The sequence below is a fragment of the Haemaphysalis longicornis genome, unplaced genomic scaffold (assembly GCF_048455015.1).
Source record: "Haemaphysalis longicornis isolate Haplotype H1 unplaced genomic scaffold, Haemaphysalis longicornis Haplotype H1 scaffold_31, whole genome shotgun sequence".
In the NCBI taxonomy this organism is placed as follows: Eukaryota; Metazoa; Arthropoda; class Arachnida; order Ixodida; family Ixodidae; genus Haemaphysalis; species Haemaphysalis longicornis.
In genome coordinates, this window is record NW_027526340.1 from 2,297,624 (window position 1) to 2,320,636 (window position 23,013).

General features: G+C 48.2%; 1 protein-coding gene across 3 annotated transcripts in view; it reads right to left on the reverse strand.

Annotated features, from left to right (window-relative positions):
- Window positions 1-23,013, reverse strand: part of LOC144177787 (uncharacterized) — a 192,837-nt gene that overhangs the window by 108,784 nt on the left and 61,040 nt on the right. For all 3 annotated transcript variants that reach the window (XR_013323856.1, XR_013323855.1, XM_077705356.1), the window contains exon 3: window positions 21,556-21,588. Coding sequence is in view for 1 of the 3 variants with exons in the window: in XM_077705356.1 (XP_077561482.1) it covers window positions 21,556-21,588 (33 nt within the window). In the remaining 2 variants the exon portion in view is untranslated. The remainder of the gene's footprint in view (window positions 1-21,555; window positions 21,589-23,013) is intronic.

Here is a 23,013-nt window from a genome sequence, read left to right on the forward strand (position 1 = left end):
TGTTAGTTGCAGCGTTCATTCTCTTGGGCCCTTCTGGCAGAAAACCAAACTCGGGCAGTAATCCTTGGAGTCGGCGGCTGGCTCTGGTTGGAGTGGCTTGGCGGCTTCCAGATGCCGTAGGGAGGATAAAGCGTGCGTACCCCGCACCTTCACCAGATGTCACGAAGCCAAGGACGACGTAGTTGTCTTGAAGCAGAAACAAGTTTATTGGAGCGAACTTGTTCTCCCCTAACAACTCAAAAGAATACATAGGCGACGAAGCAACGGTCAACAAAGTGACTTGCGCAGGCGAGTGTCGTCGAATCGAGTTCCGCGGCGTCAGCTCGGCGGGTATTTATCTTTGCGCGCGAGTGTTTCTGGAACCATCGGATTACATAGGGAACAACGAAGTTTATTCTAGGCTGTTCACGCTAGTTAAGAACGCTCTCCCTATAACAAGAGATAACACATGCGGCATAGAAAGAAAGAATCGAACACGCGCTTCCCTTGGCACACAGATAATACAGACCGGCGCAGCCGGGCGGCTAAAGCAAAACATAAATAAACAAACTCAATGCATGGTTCGCGGCAATATTTTCCCGCTCAGTTTTAACAAGAATGCATAGCTGTGCCATAGCCATCGCAAAGCGACTTGAAACCAAGCCACAGTCGCTTGTTCTAAATCACGAATGTGCGGCGTCCGGCGTGGAGCGGGCGTTTTCAGTGTTCTGTGCAAATTTACAGCTTTGTTTGTGTTGCTAGCGATTTATGTGCCGTGTGCGAATCATTTCAATGAGCATCAAAGGTAAAAAATTGCATGCAGCGTGCGATACATCGAATTTATTGAAGGAAAATCCATCATATGCGCTCTTCTACCGCCGGTGAACATCCTTTGTGTTTCCGTGTTGTGTCTGTTCGCTGTGACCGTACGGTGAAGAAGCTTGCGAAGTGAGGTGTTACCTTACCTTGCCGAAATGTGTTAGCATCGCTTTAAAATCAGTCAAATTTTCTACGCTTGGAGCCCCGCTGGGAGCGACGTTATATATACGCAAGGTAAGTTCTTTCTTTCCGAGCGCTCCCGAGCGCTCAATCATGACTGACGTTGTGCAGTCCCACCTGAATGGCTATACTCACGACTTGGTTATTTGTCGCTATATAAACATTGTTTTTACGCATGCCGTCTCGAGAGCGATCTAAAAGGTATGATTTCCCTTCAGCCTTTCAAAAATACTGTACGTAAGTGTAACAACTTGAAGGGGGAGGCTATTGTAACGGCATATAAGATTTTGACGTCAATCATTATTTTAGTGTCCTCCGCGCTGCTGTATTGCTTTCGCATGGGCTATATTTGTATGCATCTTAAGCTAAAGATCTAACAAAACCTGTAAAGGCAAGTGACGAATGAATAAAACCCCAGACGAGATGTCGCTACAGAACGGAGCAGGAGCCCTGAATTACCAAGTACGAAGTTTCATAAAAAAAAACAGAAACACCATGATTAAGGTAAATAAAATGTTTGACGACTGAAGTTAACGAAAATGAAAAAAAAATTGAAGGTGGTCGAATCTAACAAGTGTCTGTCGGATCAAATAGACGCACGAACACTACGCCGTGCAAGCACACCTGACAGCGCTAGGCTGAGAGGCAGAACTACCAGTCACAAACATGATAGCGTGTTCAACCAGTTTGAGTACGAGATTTCGGAGCACGTAAAAGATCCCCAGGTGGTCAAAATTAATCCGGAGGATTCCACTACGGCGCGCCTCATCGCCTGCGTTGCGTCGGCGCGTTAAAACCCTACAATCAATCAATCAGTGTTCAACCAGTTAGGAGACATGGCAGCAAGATATCCTTACGAGCTAAAGTGCTGGCTGCTTCCTAATTCGAACGATTGCTTAGAGAAAGAGTGTTCCCTGAGTGCAGAGCAGTGACTCAATTAAGCGTGGCCTAATACGTACTTCATTCCAGCTAAGAAAAATATTGCCCAGGAATGTAAAATATTCATTGATTGCTTTTGAAAAACCGAGACGACTATGTATCCGCAGAAGCTAGGGTGTTTGGGTTAAAAAAACCAAGCATCTTTACACAAGTCTAATGCATCACTTTGACACCCTGAAGGCAAGCAGACATTTTGACTTTAAAACCAATGCAGAAAAAAACCTGCTGCGTAAGTGTAGTAGTTGGAAGCGAAACAGATTGCACACTATTGTCATATTAAGTCTTTTACCACAAAGTGCCAATCCTCTGCACGTATCTTCCCGTGAATTTCTTATTTGCCAATTTTTGTCTCAGGTGCTAGGCAGCTTGTGCTAGAATATGCAGAGGTGTCAAAACTTGAAAGTGATGAATACCCGTTTTGACTTATGCACTTGCTCGACTTGCTAGCATAAATTGAACTTTGCCATTGGTTCTAATCACAACCTACTGACTGCCTTTCTAGGCGAGATTTTGAATAAGTCGGACTGAATGTGGTGTGAGTAATAGCAAAATCACTGAATGACATGTTGGCTGAACTGGCATCAGACGTGCCACTGACTGATGCTAGACCATCATTGAGCGATGGTTGGTCAATCTGTTGTGACAGATGTTCTGCCTCTAGAAATTACCCATACGATTGGTCGGCACGGTATCACTATACTGTTTTAGTGCTGCTACCGTATAGAAAATCTCGCCAAGCAAAATAAAAAAAATGTTTCAAATTATTTCTCATTTACAGCAACTCTGCTGTTTTTCCCCTCGCCAAACAAGACTGTTTCGTGTTCTCCTCGTGTGTAAACTGGCATCAGATGGCCTTGTTATTGGGGAGGAGATTTTAGAGTGGCGCCCCTATAGCGGCGCCAACGAGAAACTGAATAGAGGGGAAACAAAGCAGACGACACAGGCTTTTTCACATGGCCGAAGTCGTACCGTATATTTCAGGAAAACGATATTTAGCCATTTATCCAATTCTAGGGAGCACTTTTGAGTATATGTTGACCTGAAAGAATTACTCAAACTGTACACATTTTCCGAAAAGATTTTGCTCGCTGTTTTACGCCGTTTTGTCCGAACTAAAACCCCACTTACCTAACATTCAGCCGTCCCTCTACGAGGGCTGCCGCACTCAGTCATTCTTACCATTGCTATGAGAATCCGTACAACTGTTGCGCGAGAAATGTTCCTAAAAGAAGAAACAGAGGAGCGAAGTCTCCAACGTTTTTAGTTCTCGGCGTTCGAATGAAATTCCAGTTTGAAAAGAAACAGCATTCGCGTCGGTGTACTCGTCCCCCGACAGGTGCAAAAATTTGTCTCCCCCACTGAATACAGTCCCACACAGTAGACGCTGAAGGCGGCAGAGTTATAATACCTTCACAGGCTTTCACACACTATACACGTGCAAATACGCGCGACACTGACCTGGTTATATTCGCATGAAAAGCTCCGCTAAGTTCGCTAATCGCGCGCGGATGTAAGAGCCACCGAACTACCCTAACGGCACTAACGGCTGCCCGCGCTTTCTTCGCATGCTGTCGTTCAGGGGGGGGGGGGGGGAACAAAAAGAGCAGTGACCTCCTACTTTTTTCTGTGTTTGTATTGATTCCGACCACCCAATAAGCGCAGAGTACTGGGGAAAGAATAGAGGGGGGTGGTGGAAGCGGCGGCCAGATTCCCCCTCCGTATCGCCTGCCTCAACGTCAACTTGTCTTTCTTTGTAGGCATTTATTTGCAGTCAGCCACGGGTCGCGTGATTGTTTAGACCAATGAGTGTTCGTGTCGCGGCGACAGCTTCTGTTTCAAACGTACTGGTTTTCTCGATGTGCTAAGGCCATGTGTGTGCTAAGGCTGGGCGGGAAATGGGCGCTTATCGCTCGTTGAGTTAGCTCGTCTGTGTCGTGGTGCAGTGTGTCCCATGGAGTTATAGGTTTTCATTTGACATTTCTCAACAGGAACTCAACAGGAGAATTAATAGAAAGTCAACACAGACTCAACTGCAACTCAACAGGCTTCTCTCAATAGACTTTCAAATAATACGTGACCACAGGAACTCAACAGGATAAGTGTATTGAGAGTCAACCGAAAGTCAATTGGAAATCAACAGACATGTTGCCTGTAGTCAATAGACTTTCAATTAAAACACAGCGTTGAGTTTCAATTGAAACACGGCGGCCAATTTTCAACGAGACCCCAATACATAATTTCTATTCAAAGTCAACTGACTGTCAACACAATGTACTGAGTAAAGTCAATTGATTTTCAATTCAGTCTCATTAACCATTTTTATAATTGAGCCGGTTATAGTTGTTCGGTAGTCATCATTGCATAAAGTCACTCAAGGAGCTGAAAGAGGAAAATTTTTTGAACCCTTCCACGTACCAGATATTGACCAGCTGTGCTGCACGATGACAGCTGGTCTTGTTAATGATTATTAAGTTGTGGTTTTCAAAATTATACTTCAGAAAGCATTATTTTCCTACTCTTTTTCCTTTCGATGACTACAGGGAAATAAAGTCTATAGACTATATATAGACTGTTGGACAGGCCTGAAGTCATGAACTGCCTGTTTTTTCTTAAGCTGATGGAAAGTTAAATTATGATAATTTCGCAACAAGCAACATATTGCGCATTGTTCCTTGTTACATTGCATCTATGGAGCAAAACACTTTATTTGAGGGTTAGTAAGGCACTAGACTCTGTCAGTTTGCTATGATGATACGTCATTTCCTGCCACATCTATCAATTAGTGCACAAAGAATTGTTTAAACTTTTTGATGCCCCTCATTGTACAGTTGACCCACAGTCACTTCATACAGTATGTTCCCAATTATCTAAACTCTATTTCTAGTTCTTTTTTTCAAACGTTCATGCTTTCAAACTGAAGAATGCTTCACTACATACTTTTGAAGGTGTGCTCGTCTGAACTGCGGCTTGGAGCCTAGGAAAACATCTACTTAAGGGGCAAAATTCCGGAAGAAAAGTAGCCTGATAATGAATGGATGTACAAGTGCAAGAAATGCGAGATGTATAAGGCGGGAAATACCGTCAGTGTCACAATCATGCCTGGGTCCCTCTGAGTAAGGACCCTGACATTATGGACCCAGGCATTTCCTGCACACTGTTTGCTTCATCAAATGTTAAGGATTGTACATTCAGAGTAAATTCAAAGGTAGTACATTCGGAGGTAATTCAAAGATAGTAATTTCGGGGGCAATTCACAGGAAGTACATTGAGAGGCGATTCAAAGGAAAAACATTCAGAGCAATTCAAAGGAAGGACATTCAGAGGTTATTCAAAGGAAGGACATTCAAAGTCTTTTAAATATCAGTGGCCAATTGTCAATTCAGAGGCACATGAAAGAAAAATTCCCTTGTACTGCTCTGGGAAATTGATCGGCAATTGACTGTGAGTTCAGAGAAAATAAAAAGTTTCATAAGGGAGATCTCCGTTTGCATTCTCTGCCGACCCCATTCACAAGAAAAGATGCCGCAATGCTGGCATTATTAAGCACGGGGAAACCACAGTTGTCTACCTGAAATTACGCAAGGTAGCAGAACGTGCCTTTGCACCTTATCAATTCCAAGTGCGCCTTCACAAGGCCACTACTGCTTATAAAGTCAGAGGAAGCCATTATACTTCGGTGAGTTTCAATTTGGATTGCGCGAGACGCTACCTCTAAAAAATTTAACTACGCTCCAAAACCTGATGGCTGCTTCGTGCTAACGTTACTCGTGGAGACAAGCTGAAAAGTTAAAAGAAAGCTTATTCGCTGTTGACTTACGTTTTGTATTAGTGTACGATGCGGCAATTTATAGAAGAAAAAACGACACACATGTTGGTGTACAAGTTAGAGAGAGAGAGAGCGATCTTTAATGAAGTCTGGCGATGTTAGCTGGGCTAAAATGCTTAACTTGCTACGCCAGTTGATGACGGGATGAAGATGATGGCGATGATGTTCAAGAAGTTGATGCGTACAGATACGGCGAGTTATTTACAGCGACTGGTCTAGATCAGTGTGTTGCAGGTACTCTATCAGAGCTTTGGTAGCCCTTAAAGCACGTTTGGGACAAGCCCATGATCCTAAAACGTCCTTTAGCTGCATGTCCACGGAAAGCGGCAGTCCCAAAGTCACTGCGAGGGATACTCTTTGAGCACTGAATCGAGCACATTCACAGAGCAGGTGCTGCAGGGTTTCTCGCACATCACAGTGGGGGCAGAGTGGCGACGTAACCTGTTTTATATTGAAGAGGGAGTTGCGCGTGTATGCGACATTCAACCGCATGCGATGTAGAATTGCTTGTACCCGCTTGGGGAGTCCTGGTGGCATTTTAAATTTGCAGTTGGGATCTATGAAATATAACGGCGCGTAATGACGTGATACGTCATCCCAGGCTGCAGGCTGCATGTTATGCCACGCTGGATGCAAGTATAGATGCATCTTTCCTGGAGAATGGTATAGCTATTGCCGATCCATTATGCTTATGCGCAACGGATGCAGCAATGTCCGCTTTTATCCCACAATGGGCTGGAATCCACTGAATTGCAATGTGATGGTGCGCTTGGAGAGCTTGGAGATTTAAAGCGTGTATGTCACACACAAGCTGGTCTTTTGGAAAAGATGCTAGGCATTGAAGGGCAGCCCTTGAGTCTGTGAAGATGGCCCACTCTCGAGCGGGTTGCTTGACGATATGAGCGAAAGCCACCCTCAGAGCTGCAAGTTCGGTAGCCGTAGTTGACGTTCTGTGGCTGAGCATGACACTGATGGTAGTACGGAATGACGGTATCCACACCCCGATAGTGGATGATGTTGACGATACCGACCCATCAGTGTGCACATGAGTGTGGTCTCTGTATATCAGCGACATGTAGTCCAGGGTTCACACAACACAATGAGCATATGTTCCCATTGAGACCCCATTTTATCCCATTTAATTCCTCTACTCTGATATACAGATTAAGAAACTAGTTATAAAAACTCGAGGATCAAGCCACTACTATAAACGCTACCGCAGGCTTACGAAGATTGAACTTCTTTTAAAAAAAAGGTGGGTCCCAGGCGTGTTTCTTCTGGCCTGACCTCTTTACCCTGCCGCAGGCAAGAGCAATTGGGCCGAAGGGATCCCACCGGCGGAGTGTAAACACCCGCACCAAGCAATCTCTAACTAGTCTTGCTAACGATCCTGTTAGCAACGTCGAACGTCGATATCTTGCACTATCGGTTAACGCGACACGTTTTCTCGCCGTGCGTTTACCTCCCATAGGCACTATGTATTTGCCCTTTATATCGACACCTTTTTTTGGGGTGACCAGGGTATTCCGAAATATTCGCAGGTAGTACGCAAGGAAACGTCCTCTACAGACAGCTAGCTGATCAGGTCTGCGCTCGAACGCGTAGCTCCCACTACGCACCAAGCGCGGTTGCGAACAACCAATTTACGCGGAGTACGCGCCGTACAAGGACGATACCCGCAGTACAGGAATGCCCTCTGAGCGCTATAGCGTTGAAATAGCTGTGGACAACCCAGCTGATCATGCAGACGACGAGTAGCCTAGGGAAGTGCCTACGACGGCATAAACAAGAAACATGCTGCGCATGCTTCGTAACAAGGCTGAATCTATCGGTTGCGACCCAAAATTGATGCGATGAATTGAACAGCGCAACAAGGTATTTCTGGGACCGGACGCGAATGCGAAACAGGCGAGAATCACGCAGTTCTTCCTTCCGCAATAATAAAAATGAATTTCACGGCGAATTATTTTGCTGCGATTACGCCACCTCCCAAGTGCAGCGGAAGTGTTATTTTCATCACTAGCTCTTATTTCAGTGACCTAGCCACAGATTTTCGGCATTTCGCCGATGCTACCAGCCAATTCTACCCTGAGGTTTCTTCATCGCACCGTCGGAACTGATTGCCAACGACCCGAAAATTAGGCGCAGTTGATTAATAAAGCCGGTCCAGCCGGCGATGGCATCGTCGTTGTGTAAAGCATATCTTTCAAACTTCCAAAAGGTAACATGAGTGTTCTTTTGAGTGTTCTCGTGATTGACCGCACTGACCCTTGGGTTGCTATCCAGCCTGTCCTCGACACAATCACTACGAAGGCCACCGAATATCGGGGAAGCGCGCTGACGGCTTGTGAGGATGCATGGCGCCAGTCCGGCCATTGAAGCTTTTAATGGTTCCAGCGTTATGGACATGGCGTGCTGCGCTAGGCAGTGAACTGCACGAAGGTCCATGAGTAGAATCGGAGATGTGCACAAGGGAACCAAAACGAACACACGACCATTTGAGGGACCGAGGTTCGGAGCGGCGTTTACTGTAGACCTCGAGCAGCCAGAATGACGAAGACATCTTGATAATTAGTAAGTACAGAAATTAAATATTGAAGCACAGGAATACGAGATGCGCTTATGGTCATGTACAGAACAAGACCAAGTGCTAGCACTGTCCAAACATCACTCGTAGTACCTATGCTGCACACTACTTGCAGTATGGCAAACAATGCTCATAGTATTGAGGAACATGCCAAGGACAGATGGCAGACGCCTCGGGACGGTCAACATATGGCGTTTATTCGGAGCAACAGCCGAGAACGCAAGCCCAGGGAAGGATGATGTGGATGGTTAGTAGAAACAGATGAGGTATGGCATGATGGTGATAATGGTAATGAGAAGATGAAGTACTAGATGATCTACACACTGATTAACAGATTGTCGCTCACGCTCCCCCCTCTCCCCTGAAGGGAAGCGACCGCCTGGAAGCAGCTGCTCATAGTATGCGACGGGTGACCAGCTTTAGTAAACACATCACAATGTACGTGCCCATGTAGCGGCGGTCAGGAGTAGCTGGCCTAGGAGTGACACGATAATTGATGGGCGATATTTGTTCAATGGTGGTGTACGGGCCTGTGAATCAATAGAGAAACTTCTCACACAGTCCTGGCTTACGAAATGGCACCCAAACTAGTGCATTGTCGCCAGGGAGGAATTGAACATCATAATAAGTGGCGTCATAATGGCGCTTCCGGTCGTGTTGGTAGGCTTCAGCATGTAGGCGAGCAATGTGACGGCAAGGGATGACGCGAGAAGTAAACTGTTCGGAGAGCGGTCTTGATCCAGATACGGTAGCAGAAAAGAAAGCGGTGCGAGCAGAAACAAAGGGTGACGGGCAAAGACGAGAAAGAAAGGCGAATACCCAGTAGTCTTCTCAACTGCACTCTTGTAGGCAAAAGAAAGGAATGGCACAGTCGTGTCCCAATTTGGTCATGCCAAATGTACATTGAAATCATATGAGATAGTGTACGGCGGAAGCACTCGGTTAGTCCGTTTGTGTGTGGATGATAAGCGAATGTGGTTTTATGTGTTAGAAACGCGAAGAACTTCTTGCACAATGTTACGCAAGAATGTCCTGTCACAATCACTCAAGAGGACACGAGGGACCCTGTGACGCAAGACGATGGCGTGCAAGAAGTCGGCGACTTCCGTAGCGCAACCAGAACGCACGGGCGCTGTCTCGGTGTACCTCGTTAAGTGGTCCACGGCTGCCACGAACCAACGATATCCGGCAGCCGCAGCAGGTGACGGTCAGTATGAGTAAATTCTAACGGTTTCGAACTGTGCTGAAGGGCAGGGAGGTGGCTGCAGTAGTCCGTTGAGTACTTGCGCTGCTGGCATCACACACACAATACAATATAGCGAACAACCAACGAGGAAAGCGCAGGCCAAAAGAAGCAGCAGCGGACGCGATCATACGTCTTTTTGAATCCCAAGTAGCCGGCTGAAGCATCGTCGTGTAGGGCTTCCATTCCTTTCTGAGGAAGAGGGCAAGGCACAACTTGAACCCAGTTGTAGCCTGAATAATGATGATTTGAAGGCTGAAGAACTCCGCCTGAAATCCGAAAGTGCTGCAGTTGGCACTGGCAGCGGCTGTTAACGGGTGGTTTAGAGCAGATAACGTGATCAATTATTCTACAGCAGTAAGTATCTGATGGTTGGAGATTGCAAAATCGGGAAGGTCAAGTGCAATCTGGCTGACAGGGGCAATGGTGATGGCTGCGTCGCGTGACGTAGCAGAAGGATTTTCAGAGGATCAGAGCGGACACTGCGAGTGGGCGTCTGCATAAAGGTGCATTTTGCCGGACCTGTAGCTGACCCTAAATTCATATTCCTGGAGCCGAATAATCTAGCGTCCGAGGCATCCAGAGAGATTTTACGGAAAAGCAGTATATGGGTCACCCCCCAGTTTACATTCCGGTGAAGCAGATTTATTCGGCGCCGGCCCGGGGCTCCTCCTCGCCAGCCCACTATCCCTATTTTACAACGGTTATAACAACGATTATTCCCCTCGCCACCACTGGTTCCTCTTTCACAAGTTGCGCAGTCTGCTGACAGCGGCCGTAGCGCCGTTATCGGATGATCGAGGAGAATCAACACCAGCGCGAATGGGTGTAAAGACGCCCAAAGCCGCCGTCTTTCGTGTGGTCTTCTTAGTGTTAAGCTTAAGGCCTGCATTGGCAAGACACGTGAGCACTTCAGCCAGGCGCCTCAGGTGCCCAGGGAAACTTGAGGAAATACAACAATGTCATCTAGGTAACATAAGCAAGTTTTCAACTGCAGCCCTCGAATGACAATATCAATCATTCTTTCGCACATAGCCGGGGCATCGCAAAGCCCAATGGCAGCACGTTGAACTCGTACAAACCGTCGGGAGTTGGTAACGTGATCTTTTCTCTATCAGCCTTATGCATGGGGATTTGCGAATGCCGTAAACACAGAACAAGGCTTGAAAAAGAAACCGGGCCATCTCCACTAAAGTGAAACCTAGGGAGGGGTGATGCATGCAGTCTAGAAGTGTATTCCAGTTTTGCAAGTCTTTCTCTTGCCACACCGCGCACGCTGAGAGAGGCGGAGACGGCGGGCTTGTTGCTCTTGCGCTCAGCTAGTGTCACTAGATCCTGCCTTGCCTTCAAAGATAATCTGCAAACAATTTTTACCAGGCACACATGGTGAGGGGTGGGGGGGGCTTTGTTCACAGGCGCCATATCATCCATAAATGGTTTGGATGCTGAGCGCTCAAAATCTTAGACCTTGGCACCTAGGCGTTTTTGCCCGTGGAGAATAAACCGGTGGAGGTAGAGGTATACAGCTCTGCTGTAAAATTCCCGTGTTTTTGAAGCACCAAGCGTTCCAGCGCGAGCCGTTAGAAAACGAGTGTCCCGGTGTTTTAGTACCGTGACTACATGAGGCGACAGGAAACGCCGACAGCCCGAGCCCCAAATGTACTTCGCCTCTTAAATATGCAGCGACTTGTAAGCAATCCAGGGCTTCGTCACTACGTGGCATCGGATATTCGTATTTTCGTGTGATCATGTTCAGTTCCCAGTAGTCGACACGAAATTGCCCAGAACTGGCATTTTTCCGCACTAGAGCGACTGCAGACGACCAAGAACTGGTTAAGGGCAAACATTTTTCCGCTCAAGCATCTGGACACATTTTCACTAATCACTTTCTGTTCTGAAACGGACACGCGATAAGGGCGGCGGTGAATGATTCCAGACCCATCGGTTTGACGGAAGGAGGTACAGTGGGCGTTGAATAAACACTTGTGCTTGAGCAGATGTTCAGGTAACGAGTTGGTCTCAGCAGGGGAGAGGCCAGAAATAATTGTGGTGGTAATAATGGAGTCAGCAGGGTGGGAATTGAAACAACTTCATGGAGATTGTCCGGCACAGAGCCGAAAAAAATAGGCGGCTTCAGAGTCGGCAACGGCTCCAATTGCGGTACGTGGTGTTAATGTTAACGGCGATGTCACAAGTGGGGTTTATGCCGATGAGAAGAGCAGTTCTATTGGAAAAGCTCATAAGACTTGTAGCGATGACAAGAGTTTTTGGCATAAGGCAAGGAAAATGAATGTTCAGGACGTCCCCATCATAAAACTGATAGCAACTAATGGAGATTGTCTCACAGCTAGTGTTAAGAGCGTAATCCGAGCGTTCTACCGACTGTGGCTTTGTGGCCTCAGGTATACTTTGTGGAGAGGGGGAATCGCGGAAGCTCACGAGCCGCCGGAAAGGAGGCGCCTTTCCCCTCTTTTAGCAGCCAAGGCACGTCATGGGTCACGCGGAAACCCGTCCAATGGGACGGCAGGGCGAGTTACATGACGTGTGACTTGGAGGGTGACAAGAGGCGCGAAGGAAGCGCGCGGGGGAGACTCGTCGAAGCGACGACCAGAGGAACAGGAGCCGGAGGAACCAGCTCGTCTCAGCTAGCTTCGACCAACATCGTTCACCGGTAGCGCCGGAGTCAAACGACTCGGCCGCTCAAAAAACGTGGGACCCGTTGACGACGCACAAGACGGACGCGCGAGGGTGGCTTGAATCAACGGTACTAGAGTTTGTTTGGATAATAAACCACCCCTGAGGATTACCGCCCACTGTCCTTGCCTCTTGCCTGCCTCCCATTTTGGCATCGTTGCCACGGCTGCCTGGTGTGGAGGATTGTCCGAGTGTTACCCACGCCACAACTTGAATTATGCGTTTCCGTTCTATGTCGGGAACGTGACAGGAGATAATGGGGGATGCAAATGAAAGGAAGTTCCATACTAAAACGAGCTGACGGGCACAAAACGATAAGGACGCGCACTGTATGTGGTGTCGAATTCCATCTATAAAAACCCGCACTGTGCGATATCTGCTTGGTTTGATGGTACCTTGTTTCGCGCTGCATAAAGAGGGTCCAACGTACGGAGTTTTTACCTTTCGGAGCTGTGAACACAAATTCTCATCAATCCCTGAAATACTGGCTCCTGTGTCAACAAGCGCGTCCACAATAATATCTTCTACTTGAACTGCTATAGAGTTCGATGGTCTCTCTATGGAGCTGTTGTTGGCTTCGGCAATAGTGCGATTTCTCCCTAAAAAAAACTGCAGGAGCTAGTTTTCCAGTTTGTGGTCAGCAGAGTTAGAATCAGTGCAGAGCGGCGACAACTAATGACGGGAAGGCAAGAGATCGGCGGCGTGCTTGACGGTCACAGGGAAGAGGGCCAAGCGAGTTGGAGTGCAATCATGAGTGACACGGAGGCAAAGCATATCCGGGATGCCGATAACCGTATAGAAAGCCGGTGTAATCGCATTCAGTCAGGGCGTAACCTATTCACTCTCTTGCTGACGTCGACGGCAGAAATGAGAAATCTGGCCTCAAATCCCGTAATAGATGCAGACGGGCCTCCGCTTATGAAACGCTGACAACCGGGCCGACGGAAAGTAACAGGCCCGTGGAGGAACTGCAATGGCGATCGCTGTAACATGGTCCAGTGTTGACGGTGCTTCAGCCGGCAAAGCTGGTCTTGCCGCCATTCCCGTGTAAAAAGGCGTGGAGATGGTGGCAAAAGGAGAGGACGGAGGTGCATATCCTGTCACCGACGTGATTTCCTCCCTGACACTGTCACGCAGCACAGGCGGGATAGTGTGGCAGTGGTCATGTGCTGGAGGAGGTGAGTCACTGGATTAGAGATTTTCCAGGACGATAGGGCGCATCAGAGTACGCAGATCGAAGTCCCCAGGTACCTGAATGGCCCAAGCCTCCTGGGGAAGACGAATGGACTGGAACTGGTCTAGGCGCTGGCACGTTGTGCGGACATCGCTAACGGTGGCAAGATTCTGAACATCCAGGGCGTTCAAGGCAAAAGGCGGGATGCCCTTCCTTCAGAATGTGGCGCACCTTATCAGGTCTGGGCATGTTTTCACCTGCCAGGTGGCACAGAGCCAGGACGTCCTCAGTATGCCAAGAAGTTTCACCGGGACGTTGTACGTGACAACCCAGCCTTTTTGGCGCCATCGGAGCAAGCTGATGGGGTGCCAAAAATCAGGTGCACCCGCTCAGTAAAGCTGGTCCATCCCTTGACAGTTTCCTTTTGGTTCAGGAGCCATTTCGGCGCTACGTGGTGTACAGAGGATGTCACATTTTCTAGCTTGAAAGCATCATCCCGCATCTTATACTGTACACGATTATACTGGTCGATCCGATCCTCGAGGGCTTGGCGACAAAGGCCAGCGAAGACGGAGGGTCGTGCTGGCGGCATGGGAGCATCCATGCCGAGGGCGCGGAAGGGGTGGGATCCGGCGTGCTTTATCGCTGTAACGGTAACTCTCGTAGCGAGATACGTCGTGGGAACAGAGGTACATGGTTGTAACTGCTGGTGGCACTAGACGGGACCTAGAAGCAATTCCACCACTTTACGGACACGCCATGGACATACGACAGGCACCTCGGAGATGGTCAACACAGGGCGTTTATTCGCAGCGCCAGCCCAGGACACACGCCCAGGGAATGATGATGTGGATGGTTAGCAGAAGCAAATGAAGTATGACAATATTGTGATAATGGTAATATGAAGATGTGCCAGATGACCTACACACAAAGCAACATATTGTAGCTAACAATATATTTAGTTCTTTCTGTTTGCAGTTCGTGCAGTTTGGTCAGCTTTCGCTCTGCTTTGAAATTTCCCTCCGTAAAAGTCTAAAGTCAATCCCGTGTATTTTAGACCGCAGATCATTTACTGCAAGGCAGTATATTTCTCGCCCGCCCCAGTTTTAGTTCCGGTGAAGCAGATATACTCGGCGCCGCTCCGGGGCGGTGACTCAGGGGTACAGCACCGCAGCGATGGCTGCACCGCAGCGATGGCTCAGAGGTACAGCACTCGCCTCCTGTGCGGGAGGTACCGGAGTTGGAATCCTGGTACCGCCGGGCACCCACCGGTTTCTTTAATGGGTACAGGCGTCCCTGGTCGAGTGCGCACGCTTGAAACGGGATTTCACGTCTGGGAAGCTGTTTGCCCTTGCGAAGGGCCCCTGACCCTTGTCCATCTGGCGTGGCCCCCGGCCATCATGCCGCGTTGTGCCATTCCCGGCCGGGGGTGAAAGAGTCTGGCGGCATGTCCTGCCACAGGCGGTTGCGAGTTGAACGTCCACCGTGGCTGTGGAAGGCACTATGTGCATTCGTGTCCCTTGGTGCTGCCGGGCACCTACCGGTAAGATAGGTACAAGCGACTCCACGGCCTGGCGCTCGGCCCTTGTGCGGGACTACAACACTTGGAAAGTTCACCCGGCTTGCACGGGAAATTGCCCTTATGGAAAGGGGCGGCTGCAAAAACGGAAGAACTTTTTTGTATACCACGCTTTTGTATACCACCTCTTTTACAACGGTTATCACAACGACTATTCTCCTCGCCTCTTTCACAAGCTGCGTAGTCGGCTGACAGCGGCAGTACCACCGTTATCAGATGACCGAGGAGAATCGACACCAGCGCGAATGGGTTTAATACGCCCGAAAGCCGCCGCCACCGCCGCCGCCGAGAATATAGCCGCGGCCATTGCCGCTTCCAGTTCCACCTCGCCCACTAGCTGTGCGCCCCTGACTGTTGAAAGAAACTTGCCCTGTTGAAACGCTGACGTGAGCACATTATCCTTCTTTAGCCTGAAAGCCATTCTGAGCAACATTGTCGCGTCGGCGGCCCTCGTTGAATATCTGGTCATAGTTCTTCCAGCGGAAGAATGATAATACCGTAATTACCCGATTCTAACGCGCACTTTTTTCCCGGAAAAATAGGTCGAGAAATCGCATGCGCGTAAGAATCGGATACGAAACCGAAACTGCCGAAACAGCAGAAATTTTGTCCCACTCATCGCCATCGCCATCTCAAGATGGCGCCAAAGCTTTTAGCAGCAATTTTTCGGACGCAGGAAGCACAGGCTTGTCTATCGGCGTTCACACAAATCGTCAAATCGTTCCACTTGCGCGCTTGATAAAAGCAATGGCAGCAGCGGCTCTCACGCGTTCAAAACGAGCGGTCGGCTGAAGCGTGCGCCTCTGGAGAAGCTCGTGGGATGTGCATGCGAGGCGTGGGCCACGATCCCATCGACCATGGTTGAACGTTCGTTCAGAAGTGTGGCATCGCGAACGCGCTTGACGGCACCAAGCACGAGATGTTGTGGTCAGCGGGGAGTGACGAGGAGTGAGATGAGTGAGATTACTTCGAGAAATAAATCGCCCGTTTCTCTCGCACTCGTTTTTCTTCCTCACAAAGTTACGTGCGCATTGCAATCGGAGGTGCAAGTTTTTTCGTTTTTTTTGCCAGGACAATTGGGTGCGCGTTAGAATCGGGGGCGCGTTAGAATCGGGTAATTACGGTAGATCATAGTCTGGTTGCATATAAAGTCATTCTCCATTCGGCAGTGTATTTCACGCCTAATTAGGCAACTATCCACAGGTGCGGGTTTAGGCGTGCACGGTTTGGGGGTGAAGGGAGGGGGCATGCATGCACAGCAGGGCTTAAAGGGACACTGAAGTGATATGTAAACATTGCGGGATTACTAGCGCAAATTGTAGTCCGGAGTCCCCAGGCCATGTTTCGACCACTCTAGGCGCGTTTACGCGATTTTATTTAGTAGAAAAACTAATTCGAAAATGCTGTCCTCCTCTCTTTACGCTCGCCCATTTTCTGTGGCGGTTTCGTGTGACGTCAGGAGGGGATGAGCTAAGGCTGCTCATCAGTTCTAAGTTCTAAGTTCTAACCCATACAGTTCTAAGGCTGCGCGCTACTGCACGGCTCCCCGGCCTTCAAACAGAGTCAGTCGGCCCAGCGTTTCGTCCGCCTGCCGCCGGCGGGTCGTCGCAATCAAGGAGGTTAAAAAAAATTGCTTGGTCGCAATTCGTTCGCTTAGTTGAAACAAAGCCAGGACGCGTTTGTGAATGGAAGAATGTGCCTTTCTTTACTTGGTTTGTTTGTACACTGTATCTAGCTCCAAGTCAAGGCCGCTTCACACAAGCGCTGCACAACGACGCTTCGCTGACTGGTACGCCAGTAGGAAAATATAAGGCCTCTTGAAGGCGGGAGAAGAGTCAGCGAAGTCAATATAGGTACTAAGGAAATAAAATCAACTGATATTTTTACCGTACAGCGTAAAACTAGGGCGCGGGAAGCACTTTTTTGCGCTGGGCGAACAAGCACAGCGGTCAGGAGTACGACTACGCATCTGCGAACGCTTTTCCGTCTACGAAATGCAATTGCTAGACGTGAGCTACTGTGGAAACTCGGGCGACGCTTACTGCACGAGCGCAGTACAACAAATAGTCACCTAAGCTGCTTGGAATGCCAAAACTAAATAAAAGTGTAAACCGGTTGTACAATATATACCCTATATTAGCAAGGCCTTCACATCCCGCTTCGTGGCTCAGTGGTCTGGGGTGCTAGGTATGTCACTGCGAGTGTTTTGCGAGTCACGAGTTCGAATTCCCGCGGGTTTTTTTTTTTTTTTTGTAACTTAACTTTTTTGTTTTCCGCCGATGTTTTCTATATTGAGTTCACCTTTTTTTGGGCCGCAATGTTCATGGCTACACGAACTAGTTCACAAAACGCGCGCAGGCTGGCCCTGGCGCGCTAGCGAGTTCTCGTTGGCGTGCTGTTGCCATAAGCACCGACTGCTTGCAGGCAGTGAGCACAGGCCAGAATGAACAGACCCTTGGCCTGGTGCGAACACGCTTTTTACGATACAGGCATGCGGGAGGCAAGCTCCAAATATGGGGGAAAAGCGCATGACATTTGGGCGTCTGCGGGTAGGCGGAGGGCGTTCATGCACTGCGTAGGTCTCGGCTAGTGAATGCTACGACTACAAGCCGTCCTGGGAGGCTTATCTTGTGCATTGTACAGCCGACAACATGGCAGAAGCGCGGTACGATGATTACTGAGATATTGAGAATGCCCATCTAACAACGCCATTGGTTATGTTTTACAGAACCGAAACCGAAACCGAAACTTGTTTGATTGCTAACATTGGGCATCGTCCAATCACGGCGCCCCTCCTCCCAACGTCACAGCCTTAGTTGGTGCGGCCGCCGCAAACCGCGCATGGTAGTTTTTCTTCTTTCGTGCTTTGTAAAATAATTACCGATTTGTCAACCGAATAAACGATGAAAAGTGTGCTAATTTTAGCCAGTCTACGCAGTGCAAGCAAAAACGGGAGCTTGACAAATTCACTTCAGTGTCCCTTTAATGCTGCTACCGATGACATGCCGTTGTGGTGGTGGGAGATTTAAACGTGGAAGTCTTCTGGCTCAATGCACACAGTAAGCTGTCCTCTGCAATTAAGCGGTTTGGGTCTGGGTTGGTGCGTTGCACAGACAATGAGGTCCCTACGACTGGGAAACAAAAGGGACACTCACGTGTGTGTGTCAACTAGTATAGAAGTCGAAGCCCTCGAGGTGTTAACTCGACATGGAACGGACGCACGTCGCTCGCTTGGAGAAAGGCGAGCGGAAACTTAAGTAGCATCAGTCCGAACAAAAGCATGAATGGGCGCGAAAACCACGGAAAGCCGCTGCTGCGTCCGTTGCCGCCTCAAATTCCAGCGGGTCGTGTAGCTGCGAATCCATCCAGGATGAACAGCAAATGGCCCGCATGGACCGCCGACGTGGGTCAATATTAGCCGTTCAGCTTTAAGGGCTTTCTGAGCGACATGTTCGACAGTATACTTTCACTTTTGAGCACGCGCGCATGACCGGTTGGCTGTTTAAGAGTGAAGATTTCGGGAGAGGAGGGCGATAGGGGGATAAGGGGCGGGCACGCGCAGATGTAGGTTTTATACCCTTACTGATGACACGCCCGTTGTGTTGGCGTGAGGTTCAACGTGGCCGTCAAACAGCCCAATGAGACCGGTCCGGTGTCATCTGTGGTAGAATTGATTGGTTTGGCGCGTTGCACAAACACTGAGATGCATACGACTCTGGAGGGAAAGAGGCAGCTCTACGTTCGTCCTCTAGTATAAAGTTCGCGTGTTTTCTAAACTTCATTCGGGTAATTGCCCAGGAAGTATGCTCAGTCGTGAATTACAAACAGACGTGCTTGTTTCGTGCACTCCGTGGAAGGCGGGCTGCTTTGCAGGTCATCCTTCTTCCCAGAATGGAAGGGCACTAATTTTTTCCACCACTTCTGCCCTTTTGCGTCGCTCTCGGTCTCTAGAAACCGAGCGAACGAAAAGGACACCGAATACTTACGAGAGAGAGCACTAGCAGAAAAGTGGGCGAGGAAAGTATCGCGAAAGTGTATACGCCTCGAGCGCGGCTTGTAGGGGCGCCACTGAAATCCCCCTAGCGGCCCGTTTCGAAAGCAGGCGCGGGAGTCCCCGGCCCGCTCCCCCACGTCGCCGTTGCTTTTGGGGCTCGTTCGAGACAGCGATTTACCGTTTGTCCGCGTTCGAAATACCGAGTAGCGTGGAGCAGGCACTCCGTTTGCAAGTGTAGTATGTTCACGAGAGTTTAAACGTTTATGACGCGATCTTAGTGAGATCTATATGAGCGCCGCGCGTGTGTCACAGGCCGGCGTCCCGAAGCCAGCATTTGCATGCAGCTGATTGCAATTCCGCTGCCCTGAAATTTAGTGACTGTGTCTCCGTAAGCAGTGTTTCTTCCGATGGTCATGTTGCGGCCATACACACTATGATGTAAATCGACTTTGTGCACTTACAAAATCGAGCGGAGCACTCATACCTGACAGCACGCAAGTTACGCCTGCGGATATCACTTATCAGATATTGATCAGTACCATGAACAAGTCAATGGGGCATAAATTTCACAAACATTGTACCAAAGAAGTACGATGGATAATGCAAAATTACACTCCATAGTCAGAACACGACGACAAATTTAATGCTGGGTCTTCTTGTCCCGATGTGAGCGCTCGCAAAGATTCATCTGTTACATTTATCCTTCACGAGAAGCGCGAAGATGGGCTTATAGAGTAATCCGCGTCCGTGACCAAACTCTTCTTCGAAACACCGTCATATGAGTCATGACACAGGGAGACTGCAGATCTAGCATAAACCGAAATCAGAGACCCTTATCAGATACGACACTCTTCCAACGAGACCGTGTGTACGAGATTTCGGCGCGCGTTAAGGCTCTAGGTGGTCAAAATTAATCCGGAGCCCTCCACTACGGCGTGCCTCATCGTCTCCGTTGCGTCGGCGCGTTAAACCTTGCAATCAATCAATCAACTCTTCCAACGACACCTCGTATCGCTTGTGAACTGCCTAGCCTGTATTCTTCAAAAAATGAGTCCGCCGAGTGATAAGCCGTTTTTCAAGGCGAAAAACAAACGAAAAGTGAACACGCAGCTTGTGTGTGTGATTACTAGAACGTTCATTCGTTGATTTCGCTCCGCATTTGTAAACAACGATAGTTGAGCGTCCTCCTCCTCATCACCCCCCCCCCCCCCCCCCCATGTCTAGCGAAATATCAGCGCATTTCGCATCTAGTTGGTCTGGTGAATACTACCTTGCTCAAACAAACGTCTTTAGCATTTCAGAAGCTGCACTCGTTTTTTTTTTTTTTTTCATTCCCGTACGACTATTCTATTTATTCCTTACTTGCAGACCATTCATTTTCCCGTGATTTCGTTAACATATACCTTGGTTCTTACTATAAGGCATGAGTGGGCACATATCTGACTTAACATTTTCTTTTCTGTACTTAACATTTTCGCGTGGCTTATATTCCCATAAAAGGCACAAGTTTTTGTCAGCTATTGGGTTATCACGTCCCCGAAACATATTTTTCTACGACGTACATATCCGAAGCAAAGCCGCATTTGTTGTCTGCGCTGCAAAACGAACCAACCTCTTACAGTGCCAATATCAGGTCTAAACGAGGCGACAATAAATAGAATTCACTTGTGCTGACGTGTTCGAAGGTGACAGCGGTGATATGCTGCTGCCATCGCCGACGCCCGCAAGAGCGGCCAAGATGCGCGCAGAACCGCCTCCCCGGGTAGCTCTTGTTGGCGTTAGAGCGCTCTACCAAGACGCAGCTGTTTTTTTTTTTAAGTGCCCTAAACGTGCAGTTAGCTTAAAGACGTCACCATAACAAGTTGTTTAGAGCGCGGAAAGGCAAAGAGAAGCGAAAGAAAACCAAAACACTGCATGACCACCTATCAGCCACGCAGCGCTAATCCCGCAAACGCCGCGGAGAAGCGGCGGCAGGCGGCGCAGCGATCGCGAATCTCGAGGCGGATACGGGAGGGCCGCATGCCGACGCCGCGGGAGACATGCGCTGTGACGCCCTCGCTCTGCGACAAAACGCCAGAATAGCGCCCGCCGTCGGGGGTTTGCTGATGACGCGATCCCTTACTGAGACGCAGCGGCTACGCGCAGACACCGAAGGGACTGCAGTCGGCGCTGCGCTGAAATTTCGCGTCAGGAAGTGTCGTAATCGTCAGCCATTTTTCACCTTGTAATGAACAGAAATTGAGCGCTCACTGCCCATTTGATTGGCACCAGTAGAATAATACGACCTTCTTTGTATTTGGAAGGAGTACACACTGTGGCTCCGTGTGGAAACTCCTGGCGAAGAGTGTTCTTTAGTGAGTTTTAGTCCATCCTGCATCGGAGGCTTCAACATTTAGCAGTACTTCTTTGAGTATCAGCCCTCTTGATATACTTGGACTCGTTGTTTTACCAAGAAAGCTTGGAATAACACTTGTTCAGCTTTGTTTTTCCACGTATAAGAATTAAAAACTATTAATAAGAACCTAAAACTCGATGCATTACCTCCACGGAATGGGATGCCAAGCTCCGGAAAACCTGTAAGAATAAAAAAAGCACCAGCTTACTCACTATGAAAAATAGGCAATGCTGCATGTATTCTCCGCACAGAACAAAAAGAGAGTACATATTTATAGTAACATCGCGATAACATCAAGCAAGATGAAATAATGGTTTGTGTAGTTAGGGGATATCACAATTCATTGTTCATGATACTTTTAGCGGCCAATCAGGTCCTTAATAATGAAAGGTGCGGCTGTAACAATCTCTTATTCCCGAGTGCTCTCTTTCGGGTAGTGGCTCTCGAACTACATCACAAACACTTACGTTTGGTGCATTCTGTCGCCTGAGACCAGAAGTTCCGTTCCCCTATATGGCTTGGTGCCTCTCGCACTGGGTGTCTTTCGCGTATACGCACTCTAAATACGGAAAGTTTTTGGCTCGCGGAAATGCCGATAGTTTGCACTATCCCTACACAGCTTCCTGTAAAAAGTAGCGATTAGCACGTGCGAGGAGTGCACCGGTCTCCTTTTGTTGTCTTTTCGCGCAGCTTACTCTCCCGGATTAACAGCAGTCACAGGAATCCTGATGCATAGAACTTCTTGCATATATCACAAGGGAAACTGGCGCTAGCATTAATGCAAATCTCTAGAAGCCATCTGTGTCGCCATGAGAATAATGGAAATAGTACAGCTTTCAACTTTGCTTTGTAATTTGCTTTGCTTGTAGCGCCGTTTTGTGTTTGTGTTTAAGCGTATGTGAGAATACGTAAAATAGACGATAAAATGGTTTGTTTGCATAGATTGGTAACAAAAACGTGCCGTAGCTGTGAAATAAGACGCATTTCTTCCGTTTTGTGTTTGCTTTTGTAGCTGGAGATTTCTGTAACCTACATCATCTGCGATTTTATCGGGCCAAGCCAGCTGTAACAAAATACATTTAACTTGCGCAATGCCTTACAAAGGCACATTTCAATAACTTGATTTTTTAAGAACAAATTATCAGGAGGTAAATGTTGCATACCTATGAGAAAAACATGTTATAAATGATTTCTTTGCAAGAATAATGAAATGAATAAAATATGCCTTGTAAGGTATTGCGAAACTTCAGCTTTTGCATTTAGTTTTGTTCAAGCATTTTGTAACAGCTCGCTTGGCCCGCCAAAATCTCAGACGATCGCAGACGATAACGTTCACCTAAACCTTCAGCTACAAAATATATGAGAAAACGGAAGAAATGGGTATATTTTACTGCAATGTGTATTTTTATTTTCTCTCTGTTTATGTAAATCAACAATTATATGGTCGACATTGAGGCACTTTACATATTTTCACAGCCTCTAACACGCTACAAGCCAAGCCAATTACAAAGAAACGCGGCATGTTACAACTTTTTTGATAGCTGTCATTGCTACTCCGGTCAAGTCATCATCATCGGTGGCCGTCATCACGCGTGAGCATGCAG